The sequence below is a fragment of the Lygodium microphyllum genome, chromosome 11, assembly GCF_053477565.2.
Source record: "Lygodium microphyllum isolate KBCC chromosome 11, Lygodium_microphyllum_v1.1.10, whole genome shotgun sequence".
NCBI classification, from domain to species: Eukaryota; Viridiplantae; Streptophyta; class Polypodiopsida; order Schizaeales; family Lygodiaceae; genus Lygodium; species Lygodium microphyllum.
Window position 1 is genome coordinate 142984168 of NC_141145.1, and position 27621 is coordinate 143011788.

At 42.4% G+C, this 27621-nt stretch overlaps 1 protein-coding gene across 2 annotated transcripts in view; it reads right to left on the minus strand.

Annotated features, from left to right (window-relative positions):
• Positions 1-27621, minus strand: part of PAS1 (FKBP-type peptidyl-prolyl cis-trans isomerase family protein) — a 268332-nt gene that overhangs the window by 39659 nt on the left and 201052 nt on the right. For both annotated transcript variants that reach the window (XM_087688278.1, XM_087688279.1), the window contains exons 9-12: positions 19410-19571; positions 19243-19300; positions 3709-3863; positions 522-619 (exon numbers count right to left, since the gene is read on the minus strand). In XM_087688278.1, the coding sequence (XP_087544404.1) occupies positions 522-619; positions 3709-3863; positions 19243-19300; positions 19410-19571 (473 nt within the window). The remainder of the gene's footprint in view (positions 1-521; positions 620-3708; positions 3864-19242; positions 19301-19409; positions 19572-27621) is intronic.

Sequence of the window (27621 nt, forward strand, 5' to 3'; positions counted from 1 at the left end):
CTCACAGCCATCTTACAACATTCTGTTAATATCACCATGCATGAGATGACATCAATGGCAATAGATGCACTCTGGCTCTTCTGTGTGAGTGGCCATTGTAAAAGAAGCCTTTAAGCCATCAGACAGCAGTGCTCTTGTTTACAATAGATCGCTTCAAATTTACTAATTTCTAAATTAATAACATATTAGAATAATGGATTATTCTATGTTTAGATTTGGAACCTGCATGTTTAAAGCACTCAATACTTGCAGTGAAGCATGTTAGCCTGCATAAGTTCATTAAAATACTAATTGTTTATATTTTTGTGGGTCAAAAGTCCTTGCAGAAAAGAAATAATAATCATAAGGCTTACAGCTGAAAAGGCTTGATCTCAACTTAAAAAATCTATGTCCATGGGAAATCGTCAAGATGCTTTACTTTCAGTACAGTATCTTGTGGCAAACCCTATCCAATCGTGCAATTTTTAATAAGCGTTAGTCATACTTGTTTTGAATTGTGACACTTGTAACAAGTAATATACCTTGGAAATTTGTCATAGGCATATTCAGAGGTGCTAGTCACCATGGCGATTTCTCCTGGAAGCATTAGTTTGACACCCATTTCCAGCCCCTCAGGAACCTGTGGGGAGCAGCTGTTGATTAGTCCTCTTGTACAGGTTATTTATGTTAGACTAGTAGTTTTCAAGAGAAGTACTGACTTGAATAGTTCAAAATATTGAGCAAGGCATCAATCCTTCCAGTACAGATGATCACACTGTAATGTGGAGAAAAAGTTTGAGATGCCACTTGAAACTGCTAGAATGTCTTTCATGAACAGAACTGTCTAACTGGGCATGGATGACAAGCTCTGTACCTCCCAATGGTGGCTATGTCGAGGGTGACTCCCTGGGTAGGGCCACCAAAACTATAATACTATTTTGGCTGGGTCAATACTTCAAAATTTTGAATAATGGATAGTAGTCCCTAATAGCTTTGCTAGATTTTTGGTGCTTTGCATATGGATTTGGTTTTAAGGGATTGTGCCTAATACTTTTAGGGATAATGCCTTTCTCACAGACTGATAGAGCTAAGCATGAGGTAGTGCTGACAAATGAGGACTTATTACGCATGCAGAAATCTTAATGAAACAGCACTTAAACCAATATAATGTTTATATGACCCCCGAGGTATAATACAGAGTACAAAGATGATTCTGTGAGGGGCTGATGGTGGGCCATAATGTCAGATTATGTGGTGCTAGGTGAAAGAAGGTGCCAGAGTCCCATGTCCGCATGAAAGCATCTCTCCTTATCCTCTCTGTGTCACCCTGCTTGCGGAGAGGATGAATAGTCTCTGTCAACCAAGCCATGAGACCAGCAATCAGCTCTGTGGCAATTCCCTTTAGTCCGTTCTCTCTGTGAGTAGTCTGGAGTAGGCATCCCCTGCTCATGCGCTGGCCATCAATGAGAAAGGAGTGGCTTCCCAAGAAATCCTGATATCATCATGCTGGGCCTATCTGTGACCCAAGCTACTGGCCCCCATGTTGCTATCATAGTCTCAGCTGATCATTAAAGGCTTATAGTATCTCTTGAGAATGACCAATATCCAGTGAGTCAGTATTGTGATGCCCACTCATGATTACCAATTGCTGGCATGTGATATCAGTATCATCCATATTTCAATGCATTGCACGAAGTACCAGTATCTACATATGTATGTCACCTCAACATTCCCTGTATTTCATAACTGCATCAAGTAATAGGCTTAGCATCATGGATCAACCAGAACAATAGGTATATGTCCAAATGGTTTTACATCCATTAGCATACAGCTATGAGCAAGAGCACCAAAAGTCAGCCTCCCTTTCCCACACATGCATACATGCACTCATCGACTACATGTGCGCCTTGAATTCCAGAGGACCATTCCGAGGATATGACTGTGCTGGTTGCTCAAGATGCAACACACCAAGTTGACCAACCATTAGGAAAGAAAATACAGTATAAAATCTCTTCTGAATATATTGTCACTCCTGTACACTCCTAGAACTCAAATGAAGACAGTAATAGTTGTTATTGATGCACAATGCCCGAAAAAGCTATGTGGAACTCAAACGAAGGCAGTAATAGCTGTTATTGATGCACAATATGTTCTGCTCGGAAAAGCACACCAGATGAGAGCATATGAGACCTTAGTGTAAGCCTCAAAGACCGTCAAGCCGAGCTTTAGAAGCAAGAAAGACGGGCTGATCTTAAATGGTAGCTCTTATTGTCACAATGAGCCCACTCGCTAGTCCTAGAGAAGTCCACAATTTTGTAACCATGATACTAAGCACTACCATATAGCACATAGTTCCATCACTCTCTATCAAGGGGACCAAAAAAGAGGACCAAGCTCAGTAACCTCACTAGATTACAATGTATCAAGCAGTCAAACATAATCGATTATGGTAATTGCACAATGACTGCCCTTCCTATGCTTGAAAGATTCATGCAGTACTTGGAATTGTTACGTACAAACACTAAGAAAACACCTGCCCTCCAATAATTCTTTACTAGCAACCTATTGTTTATGAATCAGGGATTAATCTTAGTTTGTAAACACAATTTATAAACAAGCTATTATGATCAATTGAAAAAGAAAGAGAATCCTGATGGAATAAGCTAGTGTGAAAGATGAATTGGGATGACAACCAGGCTTCATTACAATAGACCTAGAAGTGAATACGAACCAAAATCTTAAGCTAAATACTAAACAAGGTAGACCGAAATCCAGTGTTGCACTAATGGAAAACCTTACTTAAGAGCGCTAACGTAAGAGAGCTAAACAGTATTCATGTGGTACATTGGTTTGAAACCAAATCTAGGATTGGCCAACCTCCTAGAATAAGGACACACTCCCAGACCATTCGCAAAGAACTAGGATGACTAAATTAATCACAGTTCACACATTCCAAAAGGCTGCTAGAAATTGCTCAAAATTTACCAGCTCTATGGGATGAGAGATGATTGGTTTGTGCTTTCCATAAACTATTGAGATTCTGCCCTAGACATTGTCAAATGCTAATATTGTTTTTGTTTTGTTGGTAATTATGTTATCATGTAGAAGTTGGTAAGTTTTGCAAGCTAATCCTGCCATCTTACAGAGTAAAAAAGTTAAAAGGCAGCACTGATCTTTATGGGTGCAGAAATTACCACTTTTTCACACTTTCAACAAGAAAAGTTTCAACCACAATAGCAGTTATACTAATCTATGTCAAGACTGTATTTGTATACACACACACACACACACACACACAAACCCAGCTCTTTTACATGGAATACCCTTTGTGTTGTGTGGGAATTTTTTAACACATTGCAAAAAGATGGTTGAAGTTCAACTGTGCTGTACGAGAAGGTTGCAGCATACTGCAGCATCATGTAGGAAGTCATCTTAATGAAGAAGGTAACAGGTTTGGAAACATGGAAATCAAATATTTAAAGCTTTCTGTCACAGCTTCAAAATATTTCTGACACCCTGAGAACCACTGTACCGAGAAACAACTAAGTGTGCATTTGTTCACTCTTTGTCACAGGAAGTATGGCAACAAAATATTTAAATGGCCTGATATCTGGACATCTTTTCTGAAAGCCACCTGAGTTGCTTGTTCTTGCTACTTCTGATGCCTTCCTAGACAATTTAATTTCCAACACCTGTAAAGATTTAGCAAATCAGGATGCCACAACTTACAAGGCCTTCATCTGAACCAAACGTTACTGGTTCTCCTCCAGTGTTTGTATCCTTACGTGAATCATAGAACACCATGCCTCCAAGATCAGGTAGAATTCCTTTATAATGAATATGTAGCACACTGTCCTGCAATGGGCAATCCATTGGAAATTCCCCTGTATATTAAATGAAATTATTAAGATGTGTAACATTCTGTTCCATGCCCTACAAACAATTCTAAGGAGAGAAAACTCTATGTAACCGTGCTGTTCTGCTCCCCCAGAAGGAAGGATTCAATGAAAAACACACCTCAATGACTAAGGTAAAATACAATACAAGGATCCCAAAACAATAAATGAAATAAATATACACAAACACATCTCTCAAGATAGGTAAAATATTTAGTAGTGACTGTAAAAAACTAGTCTGTCAGTTATAATGCGAAACCATGGAGAGTCCAAAGAGGGAGGGACAACTCCCCTCTCCCTGGGTTTCCTTTCCCACACACCACCTGCCCCACCCGCCCGCCCTGTTTCCCCCCCCCCCCCCCCCCCTCCCCCCAAAAAGAAAAGAAAAAAAATCAAAGTGCAGGGGCTGTTAGCAGCTCATTCTGTATCTGTTTCGGTCTTCAACGGGCTGCCCTTGCACACGGGAGGCACAAATACAGAAAGTGTTGAACAGCCAAAACAGGATGTGTGCTGTGTTGGCTGGTTGCAGGGCGGCACCTGTGTGGCATTTTGGCACTGTCTTTGTCTCTAGCACTTGCTGCAAACGTGCAGTGCCTGTGGGTTGCAAAGTTGGCAGCACCAGGCAGAGTGAGTGGTTGACGGGCAGTGCAGAAGGCCTCCCAAGTCAACGTGACCAGAAGAAGGCTGGTGCAGGGGGGTAGAAAATTGGCACAAAAGGCAGAAGACTCATGCCAAAACTGTAGGGATCGACCCAGCCATAGCTCCTCCCTTTTTTTTTGTGTAAAGATAATTGAATTAGATAGTGAAGATAATTGACTCGCATGTGCCAGCAAGTGTGGAACTCTGGTACCATGCCATTCGATTGGAAGATTGCTGTCATTCAGTTGTTGCCCAAGGTTCCCTCCCCTAACTCTTTGAAACAATGGAGACCTATTTCCGTTATGGGTTCGTTATATAAAATCTTCTCCAAAATCATTGCGAACAGATTGCAGAAAGTTTTTCCGCACCTGCTTCATCCACGTCAATATGGTTTCATTAAAGGTCGGAATATCATGCATAACATCTTGAATGTTCAACTGGGAATAGACTATGCTAAAGCTTCAGGACAGCAAGTAGTAATGCTTTAGCTCGATATTGAGAAGGCATTTGATCATGTTAGCTGACCTTTTTTGCGGCAATTATTGTCTACAATGGGATTTGGCCCTTGCATGGTTTCTCTTGTTGACACTATTGGTCAAGGATTTGTAGCTCGTATTGCTCTTAACGGAGGGATCACGGAAGAAATGGTCTTATCTCGATCTGCTAGGCAAGGTTGCCCTCTCAGCCCTTTGTTGTTTGCTTTGGTCATTCACCCGATGCTCTCATTGTTGGACAAGTTGGCTGATCAAGGCGAGATAGTTGGCTCAACTCTTCCCAGTGGTACTCAACTTGTGGGTCAATCTTTGGCATATGATTCTTTTATGTTCCTTAAGGCTGATTGCACTAATGTTAATCGGGCAATGGTGGCATGGAATCTTTTTGCTTTGGCAGCTAGTCTTCATATTAATACGTAGAAATCTACACTTCTCTCCTGTACGGAGACTGACCTGCAGGCCTTCGGCTGGCATGGAAATGTGATTCCAAAGGGAAATATAACTAGACACTTGGGATATCCTATTGGGGTGGAGGTAGCACCCCGGGCCTTACTGGATTGGATGGCCTCTTGGATTCATGATAGGTTCATGTACTGGAAATCTCAAGGCTGGCCTTTACATGCCAGACTGAAAGTTGCTCAAAGTATTACAGTATGATATCATTCTTTTTGCCACTCCTTCCTTGGACTAAGAACTCCCTTTTGGAACTTGTTTAGCCTATCAAGTTTATGTTGTGGAAAAAGAAGGAGAATCGGTTGGGTCACGTTTGGATTTCGTGGCAGTATGTGACTATGCCTAAACGAATGGGGGGAGCAGCCCTGTTGGATGTTAATTTGCATATGAAAGCCTCGAGGTTGGCCCTTTTGCAGGCATTATGTGTACAGATTCATCCTTGGTTGGACATTGCAAAATTTTTCATTGAAAAGATTGGTATCTCTCATGGTAATACGGTTATTTGTGCCTCCTGGTGGCGTGTGCTTAACTCCTCAAGACCAATTAAGACCACCCAATCTTTTCTCCTTTCTCATTTGATTGCATCCTAGCATGAGATCTTACATTTTTCAGTTTGGCGCCCTCCTGAGATTCGCAAGGAGGCGAATTCACTACAAGGAGAGGTCTTAGCCTCCTCCAGGTTGTTGGATTGGCCGAACAAAGATATGCATAGACTCAAGTTTAATCGGATGGCTCGTTTGGGGTTGCTGTCTGTTTTTGATGGTGTTATTCCTGGGTAGTCCTATCTTTACTCTTTTCGGCGTATTCGTCAACACTTTCGAGTACCCCATGGATATTGTGATATCTAGTCATCCATACAGGTCACACTTCAAAGGTTCTCTCCTTTATCAGTGCTACAGCCATTGTATCCATGGCGTGACTAGAAGTTTGTGATTCCAGATGATTTTGAGAAGAGGTTTGCTAACCAGATATACCATTAGATGGTGGAGGCCAAGAGATGGCTCACTACAAAGGTGAATAAATTATGGCATATTAGGGACGGCAAAAAGAAGTGGCAAGAAAGATTCCTTCAGCTTTGGAAGTCTAAGGTTCCCTATCAGGGAAAAGTCTTCTTGTGGAGACTGCTGATTGGTGGTCTTCCAACTGGAGAGGTGCTGCCTGCGTGAAAGATCTCTGCTGGTCGTTGTGTATTTTGCACTACATGTGATGAAACATTGCTTCATCTTTTTGCCTATTGTCCACTAGCGCGACAGATCTGGTGTTTTATTTCTCGCGTCTGGCTCTCGGCGACTTAGCTCTGGATAACAGCCCGGTCCTTAGATGGACTGCCTTGTGGCATATTTGGCAAACTCGGAATGCCTTTCTTTTTGATTCAATCTCGGGCATCCATGGTCATGTGGCCCATATTCAAGGTTTAGTGCTATGGCAGATTTCTTCTATGATATCAACTGACCTAGTTCTTCCTGACATTGCTGCCCACTGGCTGGCCATTCTTCGCTCTACACCAGCAATGTGATTTTCTCTTTGTGTCATAGTCCTAATAGTCTTTCGTCACTTTCTTTGAGGACCTGATGGTCTGATGTAACATAATGTAAACACACACAGAGAGAGAGAGAGAGAGAGAGAGAGAGAGAGAGAGAGAGAGAGAGTTTCTCGGATGACCTGATGGTCTGATATAACAGAAAGTAAGAGATATAGAGAGAATGCTGACCTGATGGTCTGATGTAAATATTTACTACTTAATTCAACTATCTTCACGCGAGAGAGAGAGAGAGAGAGAGAGAGAGAGAGATAAGGCAATCTCTACTAGTACTTTGTTGTGATTTTTATACTTGTTTACTAATCTCGGAATCTTGTACTTCTTTGACATACGGCTATCTTGCATTTTGTAATGTAGTAATCTTGTTCTTTTTTTGTAATTGATACAATTACCTATTACAGGGGGAGAGAGAAAGAAGAAAGAAAGTTATATTAACATCTACAAAATGCCCAATTGGGCTATGAGACCAAAATGTTACATTTGAGAAGTCTCAAAATTTCCCATGTCCCACGAAAGTTGTCAACTAATGCTATAACTAACCAAATTGATTAAAAAAGTTGGAACAATACATAGTTGATGAGTACAAATTGAGGTCTAAGCTAGATACAATCTTGAACTGCTTAGCAAGCACTCATCCTAGGATGCCTCTCATGAGTCTATCTAGCATGGAGAGGCTGAAGCTGCGAGGTAGGGTCCCCTCGTGGTGTAGTATCCTCTGTATCTACTAATGATGCCTCTTACGAGGGCATGAACCAGCTGGGCATGGGCAACAGGCATTGCATCTCTCTGTGGCTAAGTCTTTTCCCCTGACTAGTGATTGATCCTGTGTGGCTCTCCTCATGTGGTATAGGCTTGATTCCCATATGGTGGCTTCATACAAAAGTATTGGTGTGACCAAACTCTCAAATAGCCAAAGCTTTGTCTGAGGTTCCTAGAACTGTATGTGTACACACTCAATCTCCATCGACCGTAGAACTGCTTAGCCTCGTGTCAATCTATCCTCTGCTACTCTCCGCAAAGTGAATCTTGGCTCTGACAAGGTAATCCCCAAGTAAACATATCTTTGGACCACCTCCACTATCTTCTCTTTGCATGTGAAATGGGGTATTGATTGCTGAATCCATTGGGAGGAAGTGTTGAACACCATAACCTTGGTTTTCCCAAGGTCCACTGTGAGATCCATCTCCTAATAGAAGGCTTGTAGTGCATCTAGGTGATGCTGCAATCCCTCCAAGGTGCTGGAGATGAGCGCTGCCATTGGCATACAGTAGTCCCTCCCCCCCCCCTCCCCCCCCCCTCCCCCCCCCCCCCCTTCCCTCCCCTCCCTCCCCTCCAAGTCCATCAATGTAGTCTGACATCTAATCAATATAAAGACTGAAGAGAGTAGGTGAGAGTGAGTATCCTTGTTTCACCCCAATGGTCTTGGTGATCTCCTCTGATAGCCCTCCCGGTGCTTGTACTTATCTTGTAATAGACATGTATAATGCTAGTATCCCCCATCTCATCTCCATCGGAACCTCTAGGTCCTGTAGTCTCTGCATGAGGCTAACTTGTGGTACTATGTCAAAGGCCTTACGGATATCCATAAAGGAGTAATATACCTGAAACCAACCTTCCTTCTTGGAAAGGGTAGTAATTCCTAATTAAGCACTTAATCACAGCCATCAACAAATGAAGATAACTTAAAATTAACAAATTATCTTAATAATCTCAGACATTGGACACCCTATTGGCCCTAGAACTGGCACCCCTTTCAGTATTTCTTTAACTTGATTGCTAATGGAATGAGAACAAGCAGAGATTTACAATCTCATTTGCTGTTTCAAAAGTCTCTTTGCTGTAGCAATAGTCAGCAATCGATTCGAGACAATTGCCCCTTGATATTTCACCCAGTACTTGCACAAATGGAATCTCCAATTGACTAAATGTTACCCCAAATTACAATGAATGGGCTAGCATTTGAATTTCCTGATAATTACACAAATTTCACATGCTAAATTCAATATACAATGCCTTCACCAATTGGTATGGGTCCCGAGTTGGTTATTAAATCCTAACTTCTACAAAACTTTATAGCAAAGATCTCTTTACTGTCCAATAAATTTGGCTGAGATTTGCTCAAAATGATTGAGAAATGTTGAGATCTCTTGACAATGGGTTGGAGAAGGTGAGAGAAAGCCAAGATGAGAGAGAAATCTGATTTTCTTTATGAAAAAACTCTAAATTCTGCCTGCTACATGCTCCAAAGTGCATTGAATGCAGTCACCTATTGCCAGACATGTCCAAAATGCTGTCACCTAATCAGGAATGCTATTGCCATCCCCTAGAAGGTGACTTCTTGCTGTCTCCTACCTGTTGTTGAGCCTCCCAAATGGCTGTCTCTTGTAGCAAATTGTTGTTCTTTGACCAGAAAAAGGATTAGTAGCTCTCTCTCTCACACATACACACACACACACACACACACACACAAACTGTAAACTAGCTGAATGGGTGAGACCCAACCCTCAAAAACCTTTTCTCATTTTGCATGGGCATTTTTTCTAAGTAGCAGCCTTCTAAACTTTTTTTAAAGCATTATCCAACCATTAAATTAATTTTCAAAATTAAATAATCTTGAAAATTAATTTCAGCCCTTTTGACATTGCCTAAAATTAAATGTGCCTATCCGTAATTAAATTGCCTATGCTATTTGCAACTTGAAGTGGTCCCAACCTCTATTGACCCTTATATTGGCATTCATTTATTAATTAAAGCTAGTTCCTAGTGTCACCACCAATACTTATTGGCCAAATAATTGACATTAATTGACCCCCAAAGCCTAATTGGCATAACTTATCACAACTTTTGCCTTTGATACCCACTTCATCCTTGGGATCGTTGGCTTGTTACCATGAAATAACTGCCATGTGCATCACATGTGCTAAATAACCTTGCACATTTGATTAATAACTTAATCAAATGTTATCAACAAGATTAAAGTATCTCAAAATTTCACGTCCCCATGACAGACCTTGAAATCTCTACAATTGTCCTTGATTGCATTGCATTGTGCCAAAGGAAAAGCATACTGCACTAGAATTTCCATAAGGCATCACAATCACATCATTGCATACCGTTGTCCAACTATGCTACATGCCCCAAACATGTTGAAATTTTTAGTGAGTATATACATAACATAAAACTAAAAATCAGTCCAAAATTGTTGCTAAAAACTCATTGGATGCATCCATAACTCATGTTTCTCAATTGTTCTCACTATCAACCATAGACAAGCATCAATTCAGCATAAACCATGGCTCAAACTATCAATGGCATTTACTGACATGCTATTATTCATGGAACCAGATATAAACCATTGAAAACTAAGCATAATCTGATCATAAACTGATCACTTGCTAATCCGAGAATTAATCACAAACTGCTGCAAATGTGACTCCAAATTGATCACAAACTCATTGCAAAAAGTGACCATCAATCAATGCAAAAGTATAGTTCTAGTGCCTGGGTGAAACTCATACTTATCTACATACATCTCATGGTGACTAGTACACTAAGTAGTAACCTCATAGCAAACATACCGTTACCATAGTACCTTGCATGCATGCTAAATACATCTGAGATCCACTACATACAAGAGCTGTCCACAACAAGCAGAGTCGAAGTGCTATCTCGCTTCCCTCTCCCCTTCCCCGTCCTTGAGCATCAAGCAATACTTTGGACCTCAACTTTGCTCAACCTGACTGAACCCGAACTAAAGTCAACTCTAATTGAAACGCATCTAGGTAAAGCTACAACAACTGAGGATAGTCTGCCAAGTCATCCTCTTCTATCCATTTGGCATCCATTGGTTAGTGGATAATTTTGAAATTTTAGGAAGTATCTCCTGGAGACTTTACCTTTGACATTTCTTTCCTTATGTATCAAAATCTACTTAGGTAACAAAATCTTGTCAAACTCCTCAATTTTAGGTTGAATTTCAACAGACATACCCTCTAGCATATCACCATGAAAAGATCTAAAAAAATTTGACATGAAAGGCATGATGTATCTGGCAATGTGGAGGTAATTTCCGCCGATATGCCAGATCGATGATCTTCTCTAACACTTGGAAGGGCCCATAGTATCTCATACTCAACTTTAGATATAGTCTTTCTCTTCCTTTTATATTTTTTCAGCCTTGCCTTTTCAAAATGCAGCAATATATAATCGCCCTCTACAAACTACAAAGCATGTTTATGATGATCAACTACCCTCTTTTGCTTTTCCTATGATCTCTGAAGTGCATACTTTATATTTGCATACGTTGCATCCAAGTTCTCCACATAACGATCAGCCTCAAAGATTATTCTTATTTTGCAAGATAGGTGGTACCTTCTTGCTACCCTCACCCACCTCAAATGAAACTTTGCCAATGGAACTATGGACTGTGTTGTTGTAAGCAAACTCAACTAAGAGTAATCAATGCTCTCACTATATCTTGTGGTCTGAAACATAGTACCTTAAAAGATCTAACATTGTGGAATTTGCTTTCTCAGACTGACCACTTGTTTGCAAATGGAAGGATGATGAGAATTTCAGCATGGTACTCATATTCTCAAACAACCCCTTTCAAATAAAGTGGTTATCCGAGGGTCTGCCTATCATGCTTTACCTTCAAGCATATGATGCATGTCCTAACAAACTACTCTGCATCATGGCTCAAAGTAATCTCTATGTCCTGCATACAGAGGAGCATGACTTTCAATGATAACTCTAGGCCTTAACTGCTTTGTGACACATAGTCATCCATGCATCATTAGAAATCCATCTCTTAGCATAAAGTGCTCATGCATCTGGCCATTGCAAAGTTGATCATAAATATTAGCAAAGTCCGAATCAGCAGTATATTGCTCTTTCATGGCATCCAATTTAGTGTGATACACCATGTTGATAGCTGAAATTTGTGACTTCCATCATAGTGTATCAGCCACAACATTCTTTTTACCATTAATATGTAAAATCTGAAAATGAAACAGAGAAAAAAATTGCCATCTCATGTGCTTTTTTGACAACTTTGTTTGCGTCAAAAAGTACCTCAAAGTCTAATAGTCTATAAACACTGTAAAATCAGCCCCCAACAAATAGTATTTCCATGTAGATAGCGCATCAATTACAGCCAAAAGATCTTTCTCATAGACTTGAAAATTCTTTTCTGTACCGTGGAGAATTTGACTCTCATAAGCCACAACTTAGCCATCATGCATAAGAAGAACCCTAATGTTGTTACCACATGCATCACACTAAACCACAAATGACTTCCTGAGATCGGTCAAGACAAGCACAAGATTTGAAGTCATCTTTTCCTTCAACTTTTCAAATGCTGAAATTTCCATTGTTGTCAATCTAAATGATACATCTTTCTTTTGCACAGCATGCAATGGAGATGCAATTAAGGCAAACTTGTGTACATAGTTCCTATAGTAAAAACATAAACTTAAGAAGCTGCAAATCTCATACACATTTCTCAAAGGCGGCTATGATTATATTGCCTCAATCTTTGTAGGATCCATGCAAATACTATTAGCCGATATAATATGCCTCAAAAAGTGGATTTCATGCAAAAAGAATTTACCTTTCTTGTCATTGATAACCGGTCTATGCTTACATAGTTCATTGAATACAATGTCCAAGTGTCTTCTATGCTTTGCCTCATTCTTTGAATAGATAATCATGTCATCAAAGAAAGTGTCCACAAATCCTTTGTGTGGCCTGAAGATGCGATTCATCATCCGATTAAAAGTGCTAGGAGCATTTGTAAGTTCAAAAGGCGTAACAAGAAACTCATACAATCCAAAAGATGTCTTGAAAGATATCTTAGGCACATCTTACGGTCTAATGTGTATTTGATGATATTCACTTTTCAAATCTATATGACTGAATATGATAGTCCTCCTGCAATCTATTCATAATATCATCAATCCAAGAAATTGGAAAGCGATTCTTTATCGTGATCTTGTTCAAAGCACAATAATCAATGCACATACACCTTGACACATCCTTTTTTTGCACCAAAGATAGTGGAGAACAAAAAGGAGATGAGCTAGACTTAATCAACCCTTTTTCTAACAACTAATTTATTTGACTCATAATCTCCTATTGGGATGCACTGACTTTGTAGGGTGTCTTATTAGATGAGATACTTCCAAGGATAAGATCTATCCCATGATTTTCTCGTCTTTCATGCGGTAGCTGCTTTGGAAGTGATTGAGAGAAGCAATCAGTATACATTTTCAGAAATGACATTGAATCCTTCCTTCTTGAACTTAGACATGTTCCGAACATTCTCACTATCATCTTTATTCTTAGTTAAAACCGAGTACACTAAAAGATGATTTTTCATTACTTTATAAAATGGTAGCTACATATACAATAAGAGAAGATTCACATTTTATCTTTATATCAAGTGTGAGTGCCTTTCCCTTATGTTGAATAGTGATCTTTTTTACACAAAAGTAAATCATTACATGCATATGGTGACACCGTGGTATACCAAGCAATACTTCACAATCCTCTAGTGGAGCAATGAAAAACTCTTCACTATCCACATATCCTTGTATATGCAACCAAAGCTTTCCAATGAGCGGGGTGATGAGCTTTGTATGGCCTTTATATGCTATTCCAACTTTCCCCATGGGTCCTATCTCATCCTCTTTGATGCCTAGACTGGCTGCTATATTAACAGAGATGAAGTTGACTCATACACCATTATCAAAGAAAATCAATGCACACTAATTCCTAATTTTGCCCCATGCTCTACAAAACTCAATAGTATCATCATTAGGCTGATTACTGATAAAATTGGGTACCGATTCCACTGATATGTTGGGCTTCTTTCCTTTAGAATCTCCTTGATTTTTGATTTTCCAACTTGCTACCTATTGGGACAATCCCTTGTAATGTGACCCTCTTATTCACAAATCAAACATATCTTACACATTTGAATGAAAGTCAAAGCTTTTAGCCTACCTTGTGTACCACTGAAGGACTCAAACTTCACTGCTTTTCCACCCTTATCATAGTCTTTTGTTGGCCCTTTGGGTGTTAAGTTGCCATATACTAGCTATTGCAAAAAGGATGCATTCATTGAATTTACATCAAAACCAATATGAAATGGAGCATTTGCATGACCAACGCTCATTCCATGAGCCCCATAAGCATTCGAGAGTGCAGTTGCATTACCAAACATGCTAGTTTGCGCCCCAAGCATCAAACCAATGTTGCTATATATAGGGTTTTGCACATTTTCAGCCATACCCAAATACATTGGGCCTTGCATACCATGCATTGGCTGCTACATACCATAGGGATTTGTTCCATACATTCCCGTATGTGGTCCCTATCCAACCATAGGGTAAAAAATCATGCTTCTATCAAAGTATCTTGGCTGTCCCATCATAGTATACATGCTCGACTATCCAAAATCCATTGGATTGACACTTCCATGATAGCCTTGCATTTGCATTTCTTGCCCCAGAGGTACCAACTATTTCCCCTCATTAGCATCTTTGGGAGCTACTTGCTCCAACTTGCATTTAATGCAGTCACCTAACTGGCAAACACCTCCAAAATGCTCTCGTTGGATCAGCAATGCTGTTGCCAGCCCTTGGAAGGTGACTCCTTGCTGTCCCCTACTTGCTATGGCTCCTAGATGGTTGTCTTCTGTAGTGAATTGCTGTTTTCTCTCTCTCCTCCAAGCTGTAAACTAACTGAATGGCTGAGACCCAATCCAAAAAACGTTTTCTCAATTTGCGCGGGCATTTTAGCTAAGTGGCAGCCTTCTAAACCCATTTTTCAGCATTATTCAACTATTTTATTCATTTTTAGAATTAAATAATCCTGAAAATTAAATTTAGCCCTTTTGACTCTACCCAAAATTAAATATGCCCATCCATAATTAAACTGGTTAGGCCATTTGCAACCTAGAGTGGTTCCCAACCCCTTCTGACCCTTAGATTGGCATTAATTAATTAATTCATGCTAGTTCCTAGTGTCACCATCAACACTTATTGGCCAAATAACTGTCCTAGGGTCAAAATTTACATCAATTGACAACTGATCCCCAAAGCCCAGCTGGAATAACTTATCAAAAATTTTGCCTTTGACACCCATTGCATCCTTCGGGTCCTTGGCCTATTATCATGAAATAACTGCCATGTGCATCACATGTGCTAAATAACTTTGCACATTTGATTAATAAGTTGATTAAGTGCATCTTAAAATTTCACGTCCGCGTGACAATACCTGCCTCCTCTGTGCCCTGCTCTCCTTGATGATGGCTCGAGGTGTGAGGATATGATCAAAAGTGGAGTAAACCCTCCTAAACCCTACCTGTCCAGATGCTCGGTGTTGGTGCTTCTCTATCCATTTGCTTAGCTCTTGATCTAGTATTGATCCACAAAGCTTGGCCAACACGTGGCCAACCATGACCATTCAACAGTTCGTAGGAACCATGGAGTCTCTAGCTTTCAGGATTGATACTATAGTATACGCTAACAAACTAGCAGGGAAGCCTTCACTCAAGGCCTTGTTGAATATGTGGGCTACAAGGCGTGCTAGGATATCTCTAGTATGTGACAGGTCCTTTGCTACTAGTCCATCAGGGTCCTGGGCCCGACCGCTCTAGAGCCTATTGATGGTGTCCTGAACCCTCGTGCTGAAAAAGGTGGCTGATGTAGGTCTGTCCTATGGTGGTTAGGGCAATGGGGGCTGTCCATGTACCTAGTATAATGAGGTAGCACATGTATGCCACGTACCTGGGCAGGTGATGGGTGTATAGCTCGGGGATCTTGGAACGCTTTCTAGGCCTCCTTGAGAGAGAGAGAGAGAGAGAGAGAGAGAGAGAAGAGAGCGATGGCGGATTGTGGTCGCTGCCGTCTGCCCTTCGTCAGGTGAGCTCGTCCTGTCCTGGGCGCGGGGGTCCCTACCGTCGCCCTTCCGTCACATGGCCTTGTTTCGTCCCGCCCTGTCACGCCGCCACGTCTGCAGTCGCCCTGTCTCCTCGTCGTCGCCTGCAGCCGCCCTCTTGCCATTGCCTGCATCTGGCGGCCCGTCAGCTGCATCTCCAGCCCTGTTGTCGCCCACTTGAACTACGGGCTCTGTGCCAGGTTCGCGCCTATTGCCTTCTGCGTTAGGGTTTCTGCCCACACCTGATTCGTGCCCTGCGCCGCCGCTGCCGACTCTCCAGTCCTGTTGTCGGACCTGGGCCCTGTTCAACATCGCCCCGTCCCTGCCTTGCTTCGTCGACTGTCCAGCCCTGCCGTCGTCTGCCCGCCCAGTGGTTCGCCCTCCTGCACCTGCACTGTCAGGGTTGTGCCCTGTCACTCACGTTATTGGGATAGGCGACGACTGAAGCTGCTAGTCCAGTGCAGGGCCCGTTTTGCCTGAGAGAGAGAGAGAGAGAGAGAGAGAGAGAGAGAGAGAGAGAGACTTGTGCATTTTTGCCTCCCGTGAGCTCTTCACTCGGCCTCTGACCCGCATACCCAATTGTACAAGATAGCGGTCTGGATCTGGATTTTATAGACCAAACAGTGGCTGCTCTTGGTCCGGATTCTGACACCGAGGAACCAGAGGATATGGTTCCGTGCACAGAAGAGATACCCCCTGGTCCTGACTTCCAGCCTGCGGGCAAACGCACCAAGCATACTTCGGAAGAGAATGGATCGTCAGGATCGTTCCTACGCTCAGGTTGCTTCTGACTCTGTGGACTCTCAGGATGTTGACTGGAAGCATTTGCTGGAGTTTGCCAACACTCTGCTTGGCGATTACGTTCAACGTCTTAATTGCTCTAGCATGCATCCTTTACACTTTCGTTTGAAATGGGGCAACTTTGCAGGACATTGCTTTTCCTGTGAAAAATTGGGGCATTTTATGGCCGAATGCCCAGAGAAGCACCACACTTCAGAAGCTGAGCATGTTGCACTACCCTTGGAAGATATGGTGCGTGTTGCTCCGTCGCAGGATGCCACCCAACCACCTCAAGGTTTGGATAAAGGTAAACAACAGGTTTCGGGTTTGGATTCCCGTGGCAATGACTGGGTTAATGTACACGCAAAAAAAGGCAACAGGCTTGTTGCTGGCATGGTGGATACTGTGCCTACTGCCCCACAAGATTCCATGCGTACTTATATGCGCAGGAAAGAAATGTTGTCTTCAGAGCACTCTGCTCTTGCTATGGTTTCCTCTGCTCCCCGTCAACAGCCCAATAGGAGAGTGTATTCGGATGGTCCAAAGGGTCCACCTCCTAAGCTGGCTTTTGATACTAGAGGTAACATCATCACCCCATGGGATCGTTGTTATCCCCGTTCCATCCCCAAGACAGCGGATATGCCGTCTAGCTCCAAATCTGGCCATTAGAACTCTTTTGCTGTGTTGGCTGATTTTTTGGATGAGAGAGTCCTGAACATTCTTGAAGAAAAGGTCAAATCGAGGCAAGCTGTGCCTCGTACCTGATTTTCTTTTGAATACACATGAAAATAGCCACGTGGAATGTGTAAGGAATTTGTTCTCGCCACAAGCAACATGCCATGTGGACTGTATTGCATGAGAATTAATGGGATGTCTTGTGTGCTGTTGAGCACAAGAGTCACACTCAAGCAGGAAAAGTTGTGGATTGCCATGGCTTTCGTTTGTTCTATGCAGGGACACATGCCATGTATTATTCTGGTGTGCTCATGATTGTACATGAAAAATATCAGCCTGTTCTTATTAAAATGATGTACATGGCCGCTTTGTGGTAATTGAAATTTTTATTTGAAGGAGAGATCTTATGGTTACTTGGCCTCTATGCTCTGAATGATCCTCTATCTCGCCGGGAGCTTTGGCATACTTTGCAGACTTCCTTGTCACTTGGCAGACAATGTTTTTTGATGGGGGATTTCAATATGTGTGTAGATTCTTCGCAGTCCACATTGGAGCATTCGGTAATGGACGCGCCCGAAAGTCGTAGGTGGCATGAGTTGACTCTTGCCATTCTTAAGCAAGATCTTTGGTCTTGGCTACACCCTTCTTCTACAGGGTTTACTTTCCATTCTGCCTAGTATGCAACAACATGGCCGTGGTTGGACCGCATATACATCATGCAGAATGATGATTTCCTTCCTGAGATGCTCGAAATGAAAGTGTTGCAGCAATATGCCTTGTCGGACCATTTCCCTCTACAGCTTGAGCTGCTTACACAACCCATTGCACCTTTTAAGCAATTTCTGGAGAGACTCCCATTGCGTTTCAACTCGTCTTATTGGAAGCATGCAATCTTTCAGGGCTATATGTAGCAATTGATTGATAGATTCTTATTGGACTTCTCCTCTCAAGGCACTGCTTCGTTTGAACGATTGCTCTCTAATGTGCAGCGGGTTGCTCGGTAGTATGGGATCCATCATACCTCTCTTTGTCAGCGGCGTCGACAAGCAGCAGAGGACCTACTGGCTTTGGTTCATTCTCTGCTGGTGGACACTCCAGATGATGAATTTCTGTTGTCCCTGGCAATGCGTGTGGCTGATCTTATTAAAGAGTTTCAGTTGAAATCTTATCAGCAGGCCAAATTGCAACATCTGACGGAGACTTTGTAAGATAGTGCTTGTCAGACTCATAAGTTCTTTCAAGCTTTCCATGCTTCTCTTGCTCGAGAGGATATGACTCGACTCCAAGATGCAGAAGGTCAAATGGTCCATGATCCACAGGTTATTGTGAATATATGTAGGAATTATTTCCTGGACCTTCTTGGTTCCACTTCTCCACCTTCAAGCCAAATTACTCATGCCCGTTCAGTTTTTTATGATATGGTCCGCAATCAGGTTCCGCAAGACATGCAAGCTTGTATGGAGTCAGATATTTGTGGGGCAGAGGTTACGGATGTTTTGTTATACTTGCCCAAGGATAAAAGTCCTAGTTGGGATGGTCTCACCAATGAGTTCTTTGAGGTTTTTGCTACCCAACTGGCAAAACCATTGAAGGGTTTGTTTCAGCAGGTGTGGGAAACGGGGATCATGCCAACTCATGGAAAGGACTTATTAAACTGCTTCCAAAAGTCCTTTATGCATGAGGTTGGCATGATCCCTGTTTCCCACACCTGTGCATGTATGCATGCATGATTAAATTGTTTGCCATTATGGACTGGTTTTGAGAGAGTAAAGCATCCACTATTGGGAAACAAAAATGCAGAAGACAAGCATTCCTAAATAACCAAATTAAGCTTCTCTAGTACCTCTTCCATCTTGAAGACGCCTTTTCACAACTCGACCATCTCCGACAAGGTCTCGGACCTTTTAAACAGTGATGTTTGTTAGAATTAGGCTTTATCCAAGGTGCATCTAACTTTATGTATTATCCAAATGTGTGATTCAAGAGAACTGTATCCTTGCACATCCTTACCTGGATGATCTGAACAACTTCAATTTCAAACTCTAACTCATCCATGTCTGCAGGTAATTGTGGGGTTAGTGAACCCTTTGTGAGATGAGAACCAGACACAAAAAGTATAGCTTTCTCGTGCTTTGTCATAGAACCAATCCCCACTTCAAGTCCCATTGGCACCTAGCAAATACGACCTTTAGATATCAGCCTGAACTCATTATGATCAAAATGGAAATGATTTAATCAATCAGCACAACCACATTGACAGGTACATTCACAATACTCATCAGAGACAGATAGTATCCACAATTCTAATTGAAGCAGCTGATAGCATGAAAGTTCTATGCATAGTCTGCATGCATTGTGCAGACTAATGAAAACAGATAAAGGCACAAATCTAAGAGACCTCAACAATCACTCTGAATCTTCTTCGAGGTCTAATGTTAGAATCTACTAGTATTTCTTCTTCCCTATCACTTAAACACTGACCATTTGTGTATCTCAGATTCCTATATTTGACTTGAATCTGCAAGCCATGCCATAGTTGAACACTTATAAACAACCTTGACACAATCGATGTCATCAACATCGAATTGGGTGAAGCCAATGATTTAGTCAGCAAAAAGAAAAATAATATCACAATATGAAAAATACTAAACAACACTGCTCTGCCCACGCTTCCTGCACCCATCCCCTCTCCCTTTTCAGCCCTCTCACCTTGTTTTAGCCTGCATCCCACTGCCTGCCTCTCTTCCTCCATCTGCCCACCTGCCTCTCCTCATCCTCCACCTTAAATTACAGATTATGCCCTTTCCTCATAGCCTTTCACCTTTCAGTTGTTCTACATTCCTTTTCCATGATAAGCTACTCCATGAAACCAGTGCAACTATTTTGATTGTGTAATACATCCCCTGGCCAGACATTAAAATGACTTTTTTACTTCACCCAGCACCATGACCATCTGATTCCCCCAAGCCCACATGCATCATTCTCCAAAACAGGTTATTTTTGCATGTGAGAGAGGATATTTGATGTGACTACAAGTTAACATGTAGTCCATTCTTGATCTGTGTGCCAAGCTTTCATTTAACAAATGTCTTTGAGTGCTTGATTCTGAACAAAAATTGGGAGTCTTGCTTAGTCACAATGGGGAATGATCCCGGATTTGTCTGAAGATAAACTTTCATATCCATCACAGTAGCAAACATAGGTTACAATCATCCTTCTACAGGTGTTGCAGTTACAGTGGAGTCTCTTAGTTCTGTACAGTATATCCTGTATGCTAGCTTACTTGGAGTCCTAATGAGTGGGTGTGGTTGGATGCTGTCATTTTTTATGAGGTGCATTCTTTTCTTCTGACCACCACCACTCAGGGTTGTCACGTCCGATGGCATCCATTTAGTAAAGTCCGATGTTAGTATGGTAATAATCGGACTAATAAATCTTGGATCTATGTCTGATGTTAAGTCCGATGAAAGAAAAAATACATGTAATTTTAAGTCTATGCTTGATGTTTCGACCTAAAAGTTAAAACATAAACTTAGAGATTCAAAACTGCAAAAGAGAGTTGGAACAAGACTCAAGAGTCTAGCATGCTGTATGAATAATGAAAGCAACAACTTTATTATGAGCCAGATGTGCAATCTCACACAAAAAGTATACAAAAATGGATTGAGATAAAAGCCATCATCCATAGCTCAATCCGAATCAAGATACATGATTACTCTAGGTGCTCATATCACTCTTGGCATCGAAGGTGGAAGCGTTCTCATCGCCACTTGAGGAGGCATTACCCTCCTCAACAAAATTACCCTCACTAAGGACATTGCTCTTGTCATCATACTCGGGCTCTCTAAGCTTTATGTGAGAGGTAGTGATAGGTATGTCCTCCTGGCCCAAACTAGGAGTATTTCTTGAGCCACTCCCACGCCTCCTATAGCATCCAAGGGCCCCATGAGCATCACATGCGACTGATATGGATGCCAAAGTGGAAGCTCCATTGTTACCGGCACGAGGGCGAATAACAACACGGGCTTGGCATGCACGAGTGCCAGAGACCCGCCAGTCTATCTTCTCGAGCTCTAAGTAAAGCTTCCTAAAGATTTACTCCTTCAAGTCTCTCTAGTGAGTCACACTTTTAAGTATGCTATCGGAGAGCTTAAGTGAATCCACATTTATCTATACATTTAAAGGATAAAAAACTTAAATTAAAAAATGAAACTTCTCTAAATATATTTCATAATCTATGAATAAAGTTATGAACTAAAAAGTGTTAAAATTGGATATAGGATACTTGTCTTGCCATAGATATCTCATGCATGTTGCATAGCATGCGTTAAATTAGTCCCTCCAATTGTCGTGTGCTATGCTTATTATAAATTTTGGTGTGCATGAGGGAATAGGGGAATCAATTCCTCTCATATGTACGCGACGAACAATCCTAAACCATGTGAAGAAAAAGTAAATTTAAACTTATAAACTTGCAAGTTGTAACTAGAATTAAATGAAAAAAAAGAAGAGATTTTCAAACCTGTGCAAGAATGTGTAAAGCCACTATTCAGAGGTGGGGCAATTGGTAGCCAAATGACTCCAATAAAAAAAGGAACTTCACCTACGATTCCTGCTTCCAACAAATGGTAGATGCGAAAGCAGTGCCCCTTTGATTGCTATAATTTATGAGCTCTTAGAAGAAGGCACCATGGTGTTTTTCTGCCAAAGCCTTTGGATGAAATGTATCATGATCGGCAAGGACATTGGCATCCATGAAGAGAGAGGGCTTTTTTAAGGCAAGATGCAAGAGTGCCGCAAACCCATGTATGGGTCACTTCATCCACTCCCATCTTTTATTTGTCAAAAAGAGCGGTTACTCGATCCATCGAATAGGATAGAGCATCCATACTTCGACCAACTGATATGCACGCGCTTAAGGGACTTGTCAATCCTTTCTCTCTCCTCATCAAGTTTCTTGGTACGCATGTCATTGTATATGACACCATACCATCCCTCGCATGGACCAATGGCAGCAATGGCTTTTACCATTCGCTTCCATCAATCCACTTTGAGAATATGGAAAGAGAGATTACACTCAATTATGGTGTGTGCAATCTCTATTTCCGCTTGCCTTTGCCTCTCCTTGAGAAAGAAGAGAGGACCAGAAACTTGCTTTGTTGCTTGGGCAAGAGTGGCTTGTCTCTTGGGCGTAGGTGCACCACTAGAATGGTTTTTTCTAGACGGGATAGAAGAGACCCGTCCTATGGAAGAAACTGAGACAGTTGGAGAGGGATCGTCTTCTACATCCGAGACGTCATGATTAGGAGGGATTACCTCCTCACTTGCCTTAAAAGGCCTTTGCGTTGCTTCGATAGCAAGTATTTCCGATGACAATCTTTATAGATATCGTTGGGAATACTGCGGCATGGTGTGGCCTCCCCTCCTAATTTGCAAAGGTGGATGAGAATGCGAGTGACGGATGAGATTTGGAGCTTTGGGAAATACTTGCATTGCCGCCTGTAAGTGTTGGATTTCTCCTTCACTTGTTCGAAGTAGGCACAATGCAAGCGAAAGGCCTCATGGAGAGGGGGTGCCATTGATGATGTATAGAGAGATGTCAGATGGGAGAGGATCGAGGTGCAGCTGAAGTGCAGTAGACAGTGTGAGAGTGAGAGACAGAGTTGAGCACGACACCCAATGCAATAGTACTGAATTGAGTGTAAACTGAAAGTACAAATGATAACCCTTATACCTTAGAGTTATAAGGGGCTGTTCACACCCGAACACAGTAAGTGCCCGTAAGTGTGCACCACAAGCACATACAAAATAGTACACATAATCTGGGGGAAAAAACCTCTCCTACCGAGAGTAAAAAGTGCCCCAGTGTCCTAGTGATCACCCGCACACTCCCATATGAGCGTAGGCGTAAGTAAGGCGTGTGAGATACCCAACAAACCCCCCTGGAGTGAAGAGTGATCAAGTGTACAAGGATCATCCGCCACCAAAGGGCGTCAAATTCAAAGCATCGCGAAATGCTTCAAATTTGTCTCGTGGAAGAGCTTTGGTGAAGATGTTTGCCACATTGCTATTGGTAGGACAGTAGACAAGGCTGATATCACCTGCATGTAGCCTCTCTCTGACAAAGTGGTAGTGAATCTCTATGTGTTTCGTGCGAGCATGAAACACAGGGTTCCGTGCCACTGCAATGGCACTCTGACTGTCAGTATATAAAGGAGTAGGCTCCGTAACAGATACATCCAAATCAGCAAGTAAGCGTCTAAGCCATACGCACTCAACTGCAGTAGTGAAGGCTGCCTTGTACTCAGCTTCACATGACGACGTGGCAACAGTGGATTGTTTCTTGCTAAGCCAAGAAATGCATGACGAGCCAAGAAAGAAACAATTGCCACTAGTGGAGTGACGAGTATCAAAATCACCAGCCCAATCAGAGTCACTGTAAGCATGTAACTGCAGTGGTCCCCCCTTGGCATAAAGCAATCCAAGAGCTCTAGTACCCTGCAAGTAACGAAACACACGCTTCACAGCTTGCCAATGCGACATACGAGGCTGATGCATGTACCTGCTCAAAACTGAAACGGCAAACTGTATGTCTGGCCGAGTGTGGCATAGATAGATGAGACATCCCACTGCTGGAGCATAAGTATGGATATCAAACAAATCACTGTCATCATGTAATGACAGTTTGAGCCCAGGTTCCATGGGTGTACAAACTGGCTTGCAATCCTGTAAGCCAAACTTCTCAAGAAGTTGCCCAATGTACCTTGACTGACATAATCCAATGCCTCTAGCATCATGTACAAACTGGATGCCCAAGTAATAGTGCAAAATACCCAAGTCAGACATGTCAAAAGTTTGCTGTAAATTATTTTTGAATGCTGAAATCTGATCAGCACGTGTTCCAGTGAGCAAAAGGTCATCTACATATAGACACAAAATCAGCATGGATCCCCCCTCTTTATGTACATAAAGGGTAGACTCAGATGGGCTGTTTACAAACCCCTGACTAAGCAAGAAGGCATCTATCTTTGCGTACCAAGCTCGTGGAGCTTGTTTCAAACCATATAGAGCTTTTTTCAGCTTGCATACTAAATTTTCTCAGCCTTCAACTGCAAAACCAATGGGCTGCTGTACATACACTTCTTCCTGAAGTTCCCCATGTAAGAATGCAGTCTTTATATCCAGCTGATGCACTTTCCAACCAAAATGTGCAGCCAAGGCAATCATAGACCGAATGGTCGTCATACGGGAGGTAGGAGCAAAGGTCTCCTCATAGTCAATGCCCTTTTTCTGTGCGTAGCCTTTAGCTACCAGCCGTGCCTTGTACTTATCTATGGATCCATCTGCATTCCTTTTCAATTTGTAGACCCATTTCGTACCAATGGCACGCTTGCCAACTGGCAAAGACACCAAATCCCAAGTATGATTCTTATGAATAGAATCCAATTCAGCTTGCATGGCTGCCATCCAATGCACACTATGTCGTGCATCCTCAAAACATTCAGGCTCCTCATTATCATGAGTACATGCTGCCATAACCAACTCCATGGAATGTGCTGAATCATGCAGTCGAGTTTGCCTTCGAGTACGACCAGCCAAGGGTGTTTCCAAATGACTATCTCTCATAGTCTGCGTGTACCATCTAGGCACCTGTCTTGCTTCCTGACTGTGTACAAGTTCCTGCTGAATTTCAGTTTCAGCAATGTGCTGATTTACTGCATGTTCCATAGGAGCAGTTGGCTGAACATTAGGTTCATTTTCTGAAGTACCAACTGAATCACCAAATGTGATGGGCAGCAGCCCTTCAGAGACATCACGGGCAGCCTGATATGTATCAAAACCAGCCAAGGATAATTCTGATTTTTCATCAAATACAACATCCCTGCTGACAAAAACCTTCTTGGTCACGGGATCATAGAGTCTGTAGCCTTTGCTTTCGCTGCTATATCCCATAAAGATGCATTTTACAGCCTTGTTGTCCAACTTCTTTCGAAGTACCTGTGGAATATGGGCATATGCAAGACACCCAAAAGTACGGAAGTGGCCAACAGAAGGTTTGCGGCTGTGCCAAGCCTCAAAAGGTGTGACGGTTTTCAAGGCCTTGGTAGGGCATCTGTTCAAAATGTGGCAAGCGCACATGACGGCTTCCATCCAAAAACTATGAGGCAAACTCTTTGCCTTCAGCATACATCTGGCCATCTCCATGAGTGACCGATTTTTCCTCTCTGCTACCCCATTCTGCTGTGGAGTATATGCAGTAGTGTACTGATGGATAATGCCCTTCTGCTGCAAATAAGAATTCAGCATAGAGGACATGTATTCCCCCCCTCGGTCCGAACGGAGAGTCTTAATCTTGCAACCAGACTGAGTTTCCACAAGTGCACTGAAAGCCAAAAATGCATCATACACTTCTGACTTCTTTTTCAAGCAGTAGACCCAGCACAAACGTGTAAAGTCATCAATAAATGTTACAAAATAGTAACAACCACCCAATGACTGTGTCTGCATGGGCCCACAAACATCCGAATGCACAAGCTGCAATCTGGCTGTTGCTCTAAAAGCAACATCACGGGGAAAAGAGAAACGATGCATTTTCCCCAAAATGCAACCCTCGCATAAATGCTCAGGAGGTCTCTCCAAGAGAGGTAATCCATCCAACATCTGAGTACGCTGTAATAGCATCAAGCTGCCATAGTTTACATGCCCCAAACGAGCATGCCATAACTCTACCTCTAACATAGCAGGAGTAAGAGTGGATGTCAAATATGCAGACTGATCTACCGAAAGAGCATCCAACTCATATAACCCATGACACAGAGAACCTGTCAAGACCAATGTCATGTGTTCCTTGTCACGGACCATGCAACGGTCATCATCAAAGGTGACCTGCAAACCACAACGTGCCATAGAAGAAATGGAAAGCAGATTCTTCTTAATGCCAGGCACATACAAAGCATCCTGTAGGCGGAGAATAGAGCCATCAATGGCTGTAAGCTGAATCTCCCCAATACCACGAACAGGGTATGATGCATTATTAGCACACTGAACAGACTTCCCAACGGGAGGTGCACCAAGAGAAGCAAACAAATCTCTACGAGATGTGATATGCCGTGAAGCACCACTGTCAAAGAACCAAGTGTCAGCATCCTCTGTAGAGCTAAATGCTCTATCAGCCCAAGAGACATCATAACTGCAAGTGTAAAAACAATAGTCCCTGTCTGCAACAAAGGACGCGGACTCACTAGCAGTGGAAGGAGCTGCAGAAACAGACATCCCTGACTCCTCCTTCTCTTTGGCGATGCGCTTCCTGCACTCAGTGATGTAGTGGCCAGGCTTCTTGCAGTAATGGCATTTTCCTTTCTTGGCTTGCGTGCCCCCCTGTTTCTGACTTGTCTGTGAAGTGTTACTACTACCAGAACTCTGCGAAGCATTTTTCCCTTGGCTGTTTTTACCCTTCTGCCTTGACATAAAAGCCTGCTCAGAGGCTATACCATCCACACCACTGTTCCGTCTAGTTTGTTCCTCCTCTAGAAGCAAACTGACAAGCTGAATGAAAGTGATGGGCTCTTTCGAAATCCTCATAGTGAGGTTCAAGGCAGTATGAAAAGCCAAGTAAGAGGGAGGCAGTGAATTCAATGTCGTAGAAATCAGCTGCGCATCTGAGTAGTACTCATCCACATTCATGAGTTGCTCCCGCAAGTCCTGAATTTTGTTGAGATGATCCTGCATAGAATCACCCTCATTCATCTTTAGAGTCTCTAGCTCTTTCTTCAAGAAAGAGATGCGAGTCTCATTCTTTCCTGCAAACATCTGCTCCAATATCAACCAAGCTTCTTGTGAAGAAGCTGCTGAACGAATATGAGGAATGATAGAACGCTGAACTGCCAATGCAATCAGCGACATAGCCTGTGCATCCCGTGTATCCCAAGTTTTCTGAGCTGCAGTTCTTGGGGGAAGTGGCTGAGCGGGGTGAGGTGGAGGGGGCTGAGGTTGCCCTCTTGCACGTCCTCTTGGAGGAGGAGTAGCGGGAGCCACAACTCCCGGTCGTGCTTCCTCTCCACTGACATAATCCCACAAATTTTTGGCCACTAATACATTCTTCATCATGAAAGACCAAAGGGAATAATTGTTCCCATCCAATCGGTCTTCCTTGGACACATAGGTGAATACATCTCCTCCCTGATTTGCCATTATTTCCCAAAAGGTAATAGAGCAATGTCAA